The sequence below is a fragment of the Silene latifolia genome, chromosome 11 (genome assembly GCF_048544455.1).
Source record: "Silene latifolia isolate original U9 population chromosome 11, ASM4854445v1, whole genome shotgun sequence".
NCBI lineage: Eukaryota > Viridiplantae > Streptophyta > Magnoliopsida > Caryophyllales > Caryophyllaceae > Silene > Silene latifolia.
Genome location: NC_133536.1, coordinates 121,876,951 through 121,890,528, shown reverse-complemented (window position 1 = coordinate 121,890,528; position 13,578 = coordinate 121,876,951). Strand labels below are relative to the sequence as shown.

The window sequence follows — 13,578 nt, the reverse complement described above, 5'->3', positions numbered from 1 at the left end:
CAAATCTTTGAAGGCAAAGTGAAAGATCTAGCCTCACTAGTGAGCCATCCATACTTAGTGTCAAGAGGGTTATGGGTAACCCACTTCTACTTGTATATCATAGTATTAATATCAATGAGATGACCACCTTCTTTCGCCTCATACTTGTTATCTTTGTTGAAGTTTGGATCGAAGTATTTGGCTAGGATAGTGACTAGGCCTCCATTCACAATAACGGTGGTGCCTTTCTTCCCACAATCAATATTTAACCATCTATCCACCAAGACCCTTAGAGAGTTAAAAGGCTTGGTGAATTCCCTACCAACGTTCAAAGCCGACTCAAGAAGAACAAAATCGAGTTTGGTGAAATGGTTGGTGTCTTTTCTTGCAATGATGGTGTTCCCTACGACCTTATGCCACACTCTAATGCCCGGATGGTGGACTAATAGAGCGCGACTAGCATGAAAGTCTTCAAATTTCCTTCCGGAAATCGCCTCCCAAAGAGGGTCGGGGTCATATTTGCCAACATTCTTAAAATAATTCGGAGAATCACTAAGACCCAAAGCTTTACCCATTTCCTCAAAGGAGATGCGCCTACTAACATTAGCTAAACGAAACTCGATGGTCTCCATGGTCTCAACCTTGTTAACTTTCAAAGAACTCAAAAATTCTAAGGTAAGGGAGGGGTATGTCAATTCTTTTGATTCAAACAATTTCTCCAACCCTATGGCTTTGAAAAAGGCTCTAGTTTGCTCAAGGACACCCAATTTTTCTAAGGTATCTTCACAAATAAACTTGGTGGATAGAAATGATTTCCTAGCAAACTTGGCAAAAGTGTCTCTATGGGATTTGGAAATGAAAATTACCTCCGGATAGTTCGAAAGTTGAGCAATTTCCGGAGTAGAGAATGTTGTTGCTTCCATGGGAGGTTGTTGTTGTTGCACTTCCAAGTTTGGGTTAGCTACCACCATAGCCAATGCTTTCTTTGCTTGAAGAGTCTTTTGCCTTGATGAGAGTGCCTTTGCCTTTGGTGCCTTTGCCTTTGTTGCTCCCTTAGTCCTTGCCATTGATGAATTAACCAAGAAAAGAGTGAAAAATCTTCAATTTCTAGTGCACCCAAATCGATTTAAAGATGAAAGGCTTTGCCTTTATGAATTCAAAATCGACTCAAGGGTTGAATATTTTGTGCTTGGTTTTGATTTTTGTTGGAAGAGGAGTGATTGATTTGTTGTTAAAAGGATGTTTTGATTTGATTTTGGTGAATGTTGTTGAGGAATCTTGTTTTTGTAATGGAGAGGATGAGGGTTTTGAGGGTTATGAGTAGTGTTATGAATGAAGGAATGATAAAAATGAATGTGGGAGGGGGTTTATAAAACCCGAAAAATTGGAACTGCAGGGGCAAGACGGGCGGATTCAGCTCGGGACGCCCGGATTTGGTCTGTTCTGGGTTGGGAAATCCTCGCCTAAAGATGGGCGTCTTTCAGTGAAGACGCTCGGATTTGCAAACACGGGACGGGCGTCTTCTATAGAAGACGGGCGGATTCCTTCACAGGGATTTTTCTTGTTTTCTTCAGCCAAGAAGACGGGCGTCTTCCTTTCAGGACGGGCGTATTTTTATAGACAGGCGGATTTGAATGCAGGACGCCCGGATTTGATTACAGTCAAAAATATTTCAAAAGTTCAGCTCAGAGGGACAGGCGTCTTCTATCCAATATGCCCGGATTCTCCGGGCGGATTCTCCTGAATCCGCTCGGATTCGACCCCTTTGTACCCGGATTCAGTTCCATCCGTGTACTTTGCCAATCCCTTGCCATTTTTCCATTCTTCTTCATATCTCGTGCTCTTCATTGTGGGGGCACTACTAAGGCATGGATAGCCTAGGCAATTGCCATCCCCACACTAAGCTAAAGCACTACACATTGATTGAAATCATTAGTCCCTCCCTCACTTCTCTCAAACATGATAATTATCTTGATCAAAGTATAAAAATCCAAAAATAACAAAAATGCAATATAAGAATTGAAATGCAAGTTAGGGAGTTAGAAATATTTACAAATGGTGGTTTAGGGAGGACTCCACCAAACTCTCATTCTTGATGAGATGTCAAGGGGGCATGTTCAAGGTGTTGTTGATGTTGCTCAACACCTTGAAAAAGTAATCAAATGCTTGTTCATTATCATGATAGAGGTCTTCAATAGACCTTGGCCCTTGTTGTCGGTCTTGATCGATGGCATTACCAATGTAGGGATTAAAAATCCCTTCAAATTCGTCGTCCCAAAGACCACATACTTCATTAAGTTGATCATTGAAAACCTCTTGATTTGATGGAGACAACTTTCCCATTTCCTTTTCTTGGCCAATGAGGCCATCTTTTTCATTGCTTGTCTTTTATGAGCTTTGCAAGCTCTCTTTGTCACAATTCACTTGCTCTTTGAATGGAGCATCTTCGATTTTCTTCTTCCATTGGAGTTCCGACTTCTTCCTTTCATTCTTTCGACTATAATGATCGATCATAAAATACGGTTCATGTAAACGGGGAGCTCTCATAGTCTTGTCAAGATTAAAAGTTATACTCTCATCTCCCACTTCTAGAGTGAGCTCACCATGTTTTACATCAATCACCGCACCCGCGGTGTGTAAGAAGGGTCTTCCTAGAATGATTGGAATGTTGGAATCTTCCTCCATATAAACAATGACAAAGTCCACCGGGATGAAAAACTTCCCAATTCGTACGGGGACATCTTCCCATATCCCTAATGGTGTCTTCGTCGATCTATCGGCCATTTGGAGTGTGATATTAGTGCATTTAAGCTCTCCCATCCCTAACCTTTTACTCACCGAGTACGGCATAACACTAACACTAGCCCCTAGATCGCATAAGGCTTTGTTGATCGTGGTGTCGCCAATGGTACACGGTATTGAGAAGCTTCCCGGATCCTTTAGTTTTGGAGGTGAACTCCCTTGAAGTATTGCACTACTCACCTTAGTGAAGGCGATAGTCTCAAGTTTCCGAATCGACTTCTTCTTTGTGAGGATGTCTTTCATGTATTTCGCATAGGCCGGCACGTGATTGATTAATTCCGTGAAAGGAATTGAGACTTCCAAATTCTTCACAATTTCCATAAACTTTCCAAGTTGGTCATCAAATTTGGGCTTGGCTTGACGACTTGGAAAAGGAAGTCTAAACACAATGGGCTCCTTCCCCTTGACCTTGTCTTCATTTTTCTTTGAAATTTCTTCTTTTGATGATTCTCCATCTTTGGAGTTTTGCACAATTTATTCCTTATCACTTGCTTCCACAACTTCATCCTCAACTTGCTTCTTCGGTGCTTCATACCTTGTACCACTTCTCAAGTGAATGGCACTAACCGTTTTATGTCTTGGGGGATTACTTTGAGGTGGTAATTGCCCCTTTTGTCTTTGTGAGCTTGAAGATGCTAGTTGAGTCAATTGGGTTTCCAACATCTTGGTGTGAGCTAGAATGTTGTTGATGGTGGTTTCCTTTGCTTGACTATCTTTTTGCATTTGAGTGAAAACTCTTGTTGATTATTTTGCATTTGGAGGACCGCTTTTTGAACATCAAAACCTTGGTCATTTTGGTGATTGTATGGATTTTGATTTTGGTAACCTTGGTTTTGGTTGAAAAAGGGTCTTTGATTTTGGTTTCTCATGGGAGGTGGGGTGTATGTTGTTTGAGGGTTTTGAACATTTTGGCTTTTGTATGAGAGATTTGGATGAAACTTGGTGTTTTCATTGTAATAGTTGGAATAAGGGGTACCACACTTGTATGCTTGGAAAGCATTAACTTGTTCATTTGTTCCCCTACATTCACTTTGGTCATGTCCCAAAGTTCCACAATTCTCACATATCCCACTTGGGATTGATGAGGATGCCGTCATGGCATTAACATGATGCTTTGGTGATTTTGAGGCTTCTTCAAGTCTAGCCATAGCTTGTTCAAACTTCAAATTGATTATGTCAATGTGAGCACTAAGTTGAGCACACAACTGAGTAACGGAGTCCACTTCATACCTTCCTCCTCTAGTAGCCTTGCGATGTCTACTATATTGTGAGTTATGGACCGCCATTTCCTCAATCTTGTTCCACGTTTGATTGTCATCAACTTCGGTGAACATTCCATTTGATCCCATGTTGAGAATGTTCCTTGAATCTTCATATAGACCATTCCAAAATTGTTGTACCAAGAACTACTCGCTAAGTCCATGGTGAGGACATGAGCGACAAATTCCCTTGAACCGCTCCCAAGCTTCATTCAAAGATTCTTCATCCCTTTGCTTAAAACCCGTAATTTGAGCTCTTAGCATGTTAGTCTTTTCCGGTGGGTAGAACTTTTTGTAGAAAGCTAGAGCCAACTTCTTCCAAGAAGCAATTCCAAGATTGGCCTTATCAAGGCCCCTCAACCATTGTTTCGCGGTGCCGATTAGAGAAAAAGGAAATAAGACCCATCGAATTTGGTCTTGAGTCACATCGGTTTGAGAAATCGCATCACAATAGTCACAAAAGGTTTCCATATGAGAATGAGGGTCTTCACTAGGCATCTCCCCAAATTGGCTCCTTTCGACTAATTGGATAAAGGCGGATTTGGCAATAAAATTTCCGGTCAAATGTTGTGGTGTGGGAGTACCATTGGGTAGGTTCTCCTCGGTGGGTACGGAATGTGATGAAAACTTAGGCCTTGTAGGTTGATTTTGTGGGGTATTTTGTGTTGGGTTCTCCTCACCTTCTCTTGGAAAAGGTTTGATGAACTCAATAGTTGGTTGAATATCCACTACCTCACTAACACCTCTCAAATTCCTCCTAGCAAACCTCCTATTGTTTGTCAAGGTTCTTTCAATTTCACGATCAAAAGGTAACAAATCACCTTGTGACCTTCTAGACATGCAAAATATCAAACAACTCAAAAACAATTAGAACAAACCTTGAGGAGTTTTACTTCCCCAAGGCAAAGAAAGACACAACTAATAACAATATAAGAAAATCTAACACCGTCCCCGGCAACGGCGCCATTTTTGATCGGTCCGTTTCGTGTTCACAATTTAATAGATGTTGTCGTTGGGTCACGTCCGAATCAAAACACAATTTATAGCTTCACAAACAACTCTACAATTAGTAAAGTGGCAAGTAAAGGTCGGATCCCAAGGGACGGGAATTGAGATGAGATTTCTATTGAAATTAGTGGTGTCTTAGGGGTGTCACAATTTGGGTTGATGTAGGAGGTCACTAACTAAATAGCAATGAAAGTAAATAAGCAAGATGAAATAAAAGGGTTGTAAACAATTGATAAAAAGTACTAGGGTATCATGGGGTCATAGGGGAATCATGGGAATTGATCATACAAACATGTTTTCAAATTATAAGCAAGCAATTATTGTTGTGATGGATTGAGTTGGGTTATATCTTACAATACTAGGAAAGTTTGGGTCCCGGAGTCGAATCGATTAGATTGTACAACACCTACAAGTCGACTTAGTCTTCCCTACTCAACAACATGCATGGTCTAATGAGACTCGAGTTGGTTTATGTCTTACAAGTCTCATTGGAAAGATAGGTGATGGGTAAAAAATGCAAGGATTCATAGGCTCACATTTCATCAAACATAACATGTGCATGAGTTGAGATCAAAACAAGCAAGCAAATAAACCATGAAAGCATATTAACTTAAGCATGAATCATTCCCCATGTTGGTTTCCCCTAATTACCCATTAACCCTAGCTAGGTCACTACTCACTCATTATCATGTTGATCATGCTAGCAAGGTTGTCAATCATACCAACAAAAGGAAACATGATGAATAAATGAAAGTAATTAACAATAATTAAAAAGGGATTAAGAGGATTATACCTACTAATGATTCCAATAATAAAGCTAAGAATAAAAGAAGTACTTGATGCTTGATTGAGAGGTTGTCAATCTCCCAATAATAACCCAAATAATCTACAATTACCCAAAATAAAGGATGAACAAAAGAGAGATTAAGGAAATAAAACTTGTATTAAAACTTGATTAATTGTTGATTACAATACTAAAGAGAGATTTGATTGATATTAACTACTCTAATAATTGATAAGAAGAACATCCTCTTCTAATTAGACTAATGGGGTATTTATAGTGGAAATTAGGTGGATGCATTAGGGTTAACTAAGGGCTAAACTAGTAATTACACTTTTTAGATTGAGCAGGGAGAAGCCGGTATTTTTCAAAGGAAGGGCTTCTTTCTTTGATGCTTGAAGAGACAAATTCGTGCTGGGCTGGAATCCGGGCGTATTGGTGTCGGGACGGGCGGATTGTAGCAGGGGAAGACGGGCGTCTTCAAGGGAATCCGCTCGGATTCTGGTGGCTGCTTACCCGGGCATCTTTGGCAGAAGACGCACGGATTGTGCTGTGGAGGACGGGCGGATTCATGGCAATCCGCTCGGATTGTAGCTCAGCATCGTTTCTTCTTCTTTTCTTCCCTTTTCTTCATAAAATCCTTGGGGATTTCCTTGGGGATGCAAGGATCCTTTCTTCAACATTGCTCATCTACTATAATATGTACAAAGGCCTTCTAATCTTGTCTCTCCTTGATGCTTGGTCATTGAATTCAATCAATTTAGTCTTTGTTTTTCCATGAAAATGCAACATTTGCACTCCTTTCCTACCAAGGGATCAAAATCTCAAAGAATATGCAAAACAAAGAACTAAAGACAATAAATGACCCAAATATGCAATAAAAAGCATGGGAACAAGGCTAATTCGGGGGCTAAATATGCGCTAATTATGGTCACATCATTACCTCTCCTTTAACTCTTAAGGAAATTAAAGATGTTGTGTTTAGTTTGGACAACAATAGTAGCCCTGGTATAGATGGCTTTTCTGCAGGTTTCTTTAAATCTACTTGGGCCATTATTCGTATGGATCTTAGTAAGGTTGTGTTTTCTTTCTTTAAGAAGCATCATATGGCCAAGCAAGCTATATCTACTCTCATTTCTCTGATTCCTAAGAAGCAGGTCCCTTCTTCTATCATGGATTTTAGGCCCATTTCCTGCTGTACAGTTTTTTACAAAATCATCAGTAAAATACTTGCCAATAGGCTCAAAAAAGTGTTGCCTCTAATCATTTGTCCAGAACAAGTTGCTTTTGTGTCTGGTAGAAACATTTTTGAGAATACTATGTTGTCTCAGGCTTTAGTTCAAGGTTATGATAGGAAAAATATTTCTCCTAGATGTCTTGTCAAAGTTGATATCAGAAAGGCCTTTGACTCCTTGAATTGGGACTTTTTGGCTTGTTCTATGAATCTGATAGGCTTCCCTCAACTTTTTACTGATTGGGTGATGGAGTGCATTAACAGTCCTGGCTACTCTCTCAAGATTAATGATGATATTTCTGGTTATTTTCATGGGCAGAGTGGCTTAAGACAAGGGGATACTTTGTTCCCTTATCTTTTTGTTTTGGGTATGGAAGTTCTCTCCAAATACCTTAGAAAACTTTGCCAACAACCTCATGTTTCTCACCATCCTAAGTGTCATGCTCTGAACCTCACCCACCTAATTTTTGCTGATGATCTTATAATTTTCACCCGTGGAGATTTGCCTTCTGTTGTAGCTGTTTCTGAAGCTTTACATGAGTTTGCTCAAGTTTCTGGACTGTTTGCGAACCCTGAGAAGACTAATGTGTATTTTGGTGGAGTTCCTCCTTCTTTGCAGGATATAATCCTTACCACTACTGGGTTTTCTAAGGCTTCTTTCCCTTTCAGGTACCTAGGTTTGCCTCTCAACACTGCTAGGTTCTCTTCTACAATGTTTGACCCCCTGATTATTGTTGTTCAAAAGGTTGTTGCCAACTGGTCTGCTCTTCTCCTTTCTTATACTGGGGAAGTCCAGCTCCTTAATTCTGTTGTCTTTGGCCTGACTACTTTCTGGTGTGTACTAGTGTCCTTCTTCCTAAGCATATTTCTAAGCAGATTTCCAAACTCTGCAAAGGAATTTTTCTGGAGTATTCCTAGTGGTGAGCATAGGCATATCTTTAAAAGTTGGAAGGGCATCTCTTCTCCAATCTATGCTGAGGGATTTAACATTAAAGATCTTGAAGTCTGGAATATTTCCCTTCTGAGCAAATGGGTCTATTTACTTGCTCAGAATCACTCAGGCATTTGGGCTCATTGGATAGAGCATTATATTTTCAAGCAATCTGATATTTGGCACATTCAATCTAAGCCTTACTTCCCTTATAGTTTTAAGGCTATTCTTATTGCTAGAGACACCTTAATCAGTAGAGCTGGTAGCATTTTTAATGCTCAAACTCTGTTGCATAGCTGGTCTTCTGCTGGCAAGTTGACTTTGCACAATGCCTATCTGTTCCTGAAGAATGCTCCTACTGCTGGACCCTGAACCAATGCTCTTACTCATTCCAGGATTGCTCCCAGTCATAAGATCATTTGTTCCTTGGTCGTGCAGAATCAACTTGCTACAATTGATAATCTGCAAAGAAGGGGACTTTGCTATGTTAATAGATGTGTTCTTTGTGAAAGCAATTTGGAAACTTATGACCATCTGTTCTTTCATTGTCCTTTACTAGAGCTGTTTGGCAGGATTTGCTGCATTGGATGGGAATTATATATTAGGCAGGGGAAGGCCCTTATGGAGGAGCTGCTTTATAGGAGCTCTTAGGGGGTGAAGCATTGGCGGCATCTGTGGTTTATGGTCTCTCTGGTTGCTGCTATTCATCAACTCTGGGCTGAAAGAAATAGACGCATTTTTCAAGGGACAAGACAGCATTGCAGGGGGCTTGTTCAAAAAATCAAGTTCTTGGTTTCCGTAAGGATGTTCATGTGGCATCATCATCCTGACTATTGAAGGATTGTAGATAGACTTTGCTCCTAAAACTGGTTTTGTTGTTGGATCTTAGCTTCCTAGTATGCTTGTAAGGGTTTTCTTTGTTTTCTTACTAGCTAGTGGATAGTCTTGCAAAGCATTGTAATTTCCCTCTTTTTGAGATGAAATGATAATTCCTTTGCAAAAAATTAGTTGTCAATTGGGGTTTGTTGCTTTAGGTGTGACCTAAAGGGGTCAGTTGATCACCGTCGTCTCACGACAATAACGTCAAACTCTAGTCAGTCAATCGTTATCGATTTACGTTAATCAACTGACGAGGATCATACAATAAATATCCTAATGATATTCCTTTAATAAGATTTATTATGTAAACGCACTATTGTGGAGGACATTAACTTCAACCCTGATCTGATGAGAGGCTACTCCTAAACGTGGTGAAAATATGAGAGCTAACAAGAACATATGAAGTAGTAAATACAAGTTTAATTACCGATATCATACACAATTAGTGTTGAAACTTTAAAAGTACAAATATAATTGATCTTGAAGCAAAAACAAAGGAACGTTACTAGTCATCGTCAAGACGACCTTAGGTGTTACAAACAATTCACAACAATTTAAACATACTTGATATCAACTAGGTGCTCCGATCCAAGCACTTAATATTCCAATATCCAAGTCAGTTTAAAACTAACTTGCATAAATAAACAGGAACTCTCAAGGATAAGTTGTAGTACGTCGCATGGCATTGACTTCAATCCATTGCATCATAAGCTCAATCTCGCCACATTCAACATTGCGTAGCCTCAAACACATGTTTTGGGTGACTTTGCGGTCCTTCCAAATAATTTCGCTCTCTTCTATAAGACAGTTTTCACGGCCTGGTATCACTTTGGCGATGACGGTTCCGTCTACCATAGGTTCTTCATTATTTGTCACTGACTCCATAAATGGTGTGATATCAACTTCAGCATCTCCCATAGTGTCATCAAAGAACATGTCGCTGTCATATACTTTCTGCATTCAACTTCAAAGTATTATTACTCATACAAGACAGCTTTACCTTTACCTACTAAATAGCATATACGGATTAACAAGCAAATACTTGGAACGAATACTTACAAGTTTGAGTGGTTCAATTGGCTCTGTAGCATAAAGTGTGAGTTCTTCATCCCACACTGGATTGACGCTTTTCTCAACAGCGGCCGTCCTCACTTTCTAGATTACAAACTCCATAAAATCAGTTGAAAGTACTTCTATTGCATATATAGGTAATCTTATACAAAAAAAAATTAAATAAAATTGTGAAGATAAGATAAGATAAGATAGCCAAGATTCTCAAGATGTTTGTATGATGGTTGAAATTCAATATTGACCAATAAAATTAGTAAGTCCGAGATTAATACTATTAGACAGTTTTAAAATATTAGTCCTTGAATAATATATATTTGAATTGACATTTGTGATCAAATTCGATCATGTTTTGGGATGGGGAGGTGGGACGATCCACACCTCTTTCCCATCTCCATCCTAGCTAGGGAGAAAGCCTCATCCTTTCCTCTTATGAAGGACTAAAGCATTGAAGCCAGCAACAACGCTCTTGTTGCTATGATCACCGGCCGGACAGGTGGAATATATAGCAAGGCAGTAAAGCAGTCACAACAGAGATGGACGCCATTTTAACATTTCATGTCAACGGTACTACTGGACACTCTTCAATCCAAGTCTACTAGGGAATTAATTACGGTATATGATTAATAAAAATCTTGATATATATTGTAATACTCGTATTAAATCGGAGGTGTATTTACCGTGATACATAAGAATTAAATTAGACACATTTGATGTATGCAAATAAAGTCAACGGTTGTTACAGAGACGACATTTCATTATACGACCCTTGAAACTCTTTCAAACAAACAGAATAATAAAGATGATCATCAAACAAAAAACAAGAATAAATAGAAGTTTGGGACAGAAAGTAGACAGGAAGAACAAGTACCTGATCTCCATGCCAAACGACGATGTAAGGGTCACTGGTCGTGACGTCACGTACAGCAAGACCGATACCACGTTTGACCGTAAGGCGAAGTAGACCCTTAATCGTCTCTAATGGAACACCAGACATTGCTAACTTGATGAGTTTATATTTCAAAGGATGTTTTATGCTAACAGTGGAACAACACATACATAAGGTGTATATATGCTTGTTGATGGCTTCAACATTAAGGCTGATGTCTCCATGATTAATTATTATTATTATTGTAATAATAAGTCTCATGTCTTATTTAGATTAAATACTCTTACGTCTTTATCTTATTGGCTTATCAATAATGTCCAGCCTTTTGCTTGATGGCCTAGCCAAACATTATTCTGCATAATAAATGACACAGTTAGTCAATGATATGCAAACGATACTTCAAGTCATTCACATGATCGATTGTGTATAAAACAGATAGGTTTTGCCGGCTTGGAGAATTATCTTTGCTGTGGATCACCAATTATGTAACATCATGTGTTATTTAATCATAAATTAATAAAATTCAATCATAACTAAAATATAGGATTAATTGATAAAAACACCCTTTAATATTGTACTTTTTCAAATTTAACACCTTATGAAAAGTTTTTGAAAACTTAATACCTTAATGTGCATTTCATTCACATTTTGGTACCTTAAATGGATTTTGGTCAAAAAATTAGAATATTCTGGCCATTTTTTAAAGACATGGCAACCTATTTATAATGCACTCCGTTCACATTTTCAATCTATTCCCTTCCCTCTTATAACTGCAAGTCACGATTGATTCAATCTCGGCAATATTTCACAGCTTTTTGACCTAAATTCACTTAGCGTACCAAAATATGAAAAAAGGGCACATTAAGGTATTAAGTGATGTAAAATCTACTCGAAACTTTGGAATAGAACGGTCTTGTGAACTGTTCGTTTTTAGATTAACAAGTATGCAGCGGAATTAAACTGTTTATTTGATTTTTATACGTTTTTGAACGAAAATTAAAAGGATATGACATGATCACTCTCTCCTCCCTCGCAAGAAAATTAATTGCAACGCACGACTGGTTTTTGTGACTCTCACCTCGCAAGGATCAACTCACACTCTAATCTCTCCCTCGCAAGAAAGAAATAAGACACTTAAAACTCGCAAGCAATAAGCAACAAGAAAACTTGTATTAATTCTCAATCTCCATGTATCTGAGTAATAACGATTACAAGACCCCCTATTTATACTACTAACACATCCTCCTAAACATAATAGAAAACAATAAACTTTCCTAAAGTAATTAGGAAATAACAACTACTCTATCTAGAATTAGGAAACTAAACTTTCCTAAATAAATTGGTAAGTATTACACCAACTCGACCTAGGAAATTAAGATAATCCTATTTGAACACAAAATACTTATTACCTAAATATAATTAAACTAGGATATGACTCTTTTGGTAAGAAGTCTCGACGTCTCTTCCTTGGGCGTCAAGTAAACACGTGAACAATGCTGGAGCGTATTGAATAGTCAGCGTGTGTGTTCATTGATCTGTCTTCGGCTCTGACTGATTTCTTCCCAAATTACCACGGTTGCTTGTCTTGAATCAATCTTAAATCCTTTAATCATTTATGAAATATTTCCACTTATCAATAAATCCATACCTCCTAATGCTCCTGCATCATTCTCCCTTTCTTTTAAGAAATTTGTCCTCAAATTTTGAAGATATGTGAAACCACCCGGATCAAACACGAACCATACGAATTTAATCATGATAATAGTTACGATCACAAGTAGAAACCCTTCGAACTCCTCCAATGTAGAAACCCTCTTGCATATTCTAGGATTACTCCTTTCGTTGTTAAGCCTATACACTTTGAACCATATTTTCTTGTGCCTTCCACCCCTCCTCCCTCCGTGCACAAGTACAAACTCATCAGTGAACAAATAATACAAAAGAGATAAACCTTTCATAATTGTAGCACCCTTTTCTGTTAGGAAATCAACGAAATAACAATTGTATTGTTCTTGAAATTTAATAGGATAAAGTGTACTCTTGTTGAATTCACAATTTAACTAGGACTCATGTTCATTGATGAACAAATAAGGCGAACATGACGATTCTGTCATAGTTTCTGCACAATCGACCAAATAACAAGGTGATTGATCTTGAAACCTAACAGAATTGATCGTGCTCTTGTAAACTTTAGAAATCAAATCGAAGTTATAGCCATAATTGATTGGACAACACGGCTCCTTGACACTTGTAACAACCGCTTCCTCATCTCCATAATCATCAAAGATAGGCGGTAAATCAAGATTGAAAAAAGAAACACCTTCATCTAATAACTCGACAATATCTATAACAATCGTGTCTGCCTTATTTGATTCATCATTCAGAATCTAACAGTCTTCCGGGCTGTTCGTTTGGACAAAATCAGACGTCTTTACAATCTGACAGTCGTCTGGACTGTTCTGTGGCGTCTCTCCATGCTTTTCTGCTTCTTCTTTGTGAGCATCATTATAACATTCAGCCTTTTCTTCTTTTAATTTTTGTGTGCCAATAACCTTTGGTACCATCAGTTTACCTTGAATTCGTAATCGTTCAAAGCATCGATATTGTTCAAAAGATATGTATTCCTCATTAGGGCAAGAAATATATGAATGTGCAAACCCATGACACATAGTACGACGTGCCAAATCTTCTCTTCCAATCCTTAGACACTCAATTTCTCGTGACCGTCTCAAGATGAACAAAGTTGCA

The 13,578-nt window shown here is 38.5% G+C and overlaps 1 protein-coding gene and 1 non-coding gene across 2 annotated transcripts; one reads left to right on the top strand and one right to left on the bottom strand.

Moving 5' to 3' along the window:
- Positions 1–4,197: 4,197 nt before the first annotated feature.
- Positions 4,198–4,304, top strand: LOC141616534 (small nucleolar RNA R71). Its single transcript, XR_012530877.1, has one exon. It is a non-coding gene; the product is annotated as a small nucleolar RNA R71 (small nucleolar RNA).
- Positions 4,305–9,256: 4,952 nt separating this feature from the next.
- On the bottom strand, positions 9,257–11,231 carry LOC141611885 (GTPase activating protein 1-like). Its single transcript, XM_074430535.1, has 3 exons — positions 10,813–11,231; positions 9,933–10,028; positions 9,257–9,827 (listed from the first exon to the last, which is right to left on the bottom strand). Exons 1-3 carry the CDS (start codon positions 11,089–11,091, stop codon positions 9,528–9,530), a joined length of 675 nt encoding a protein of 224 aa, XP_074286636.1. The 5' UTR covers positions 11,092–11,231; the 3' UTR covers positions 9,257–9,527.
- Positions 11,232–13,578: the final 2,347 nt, after the last annotated feature.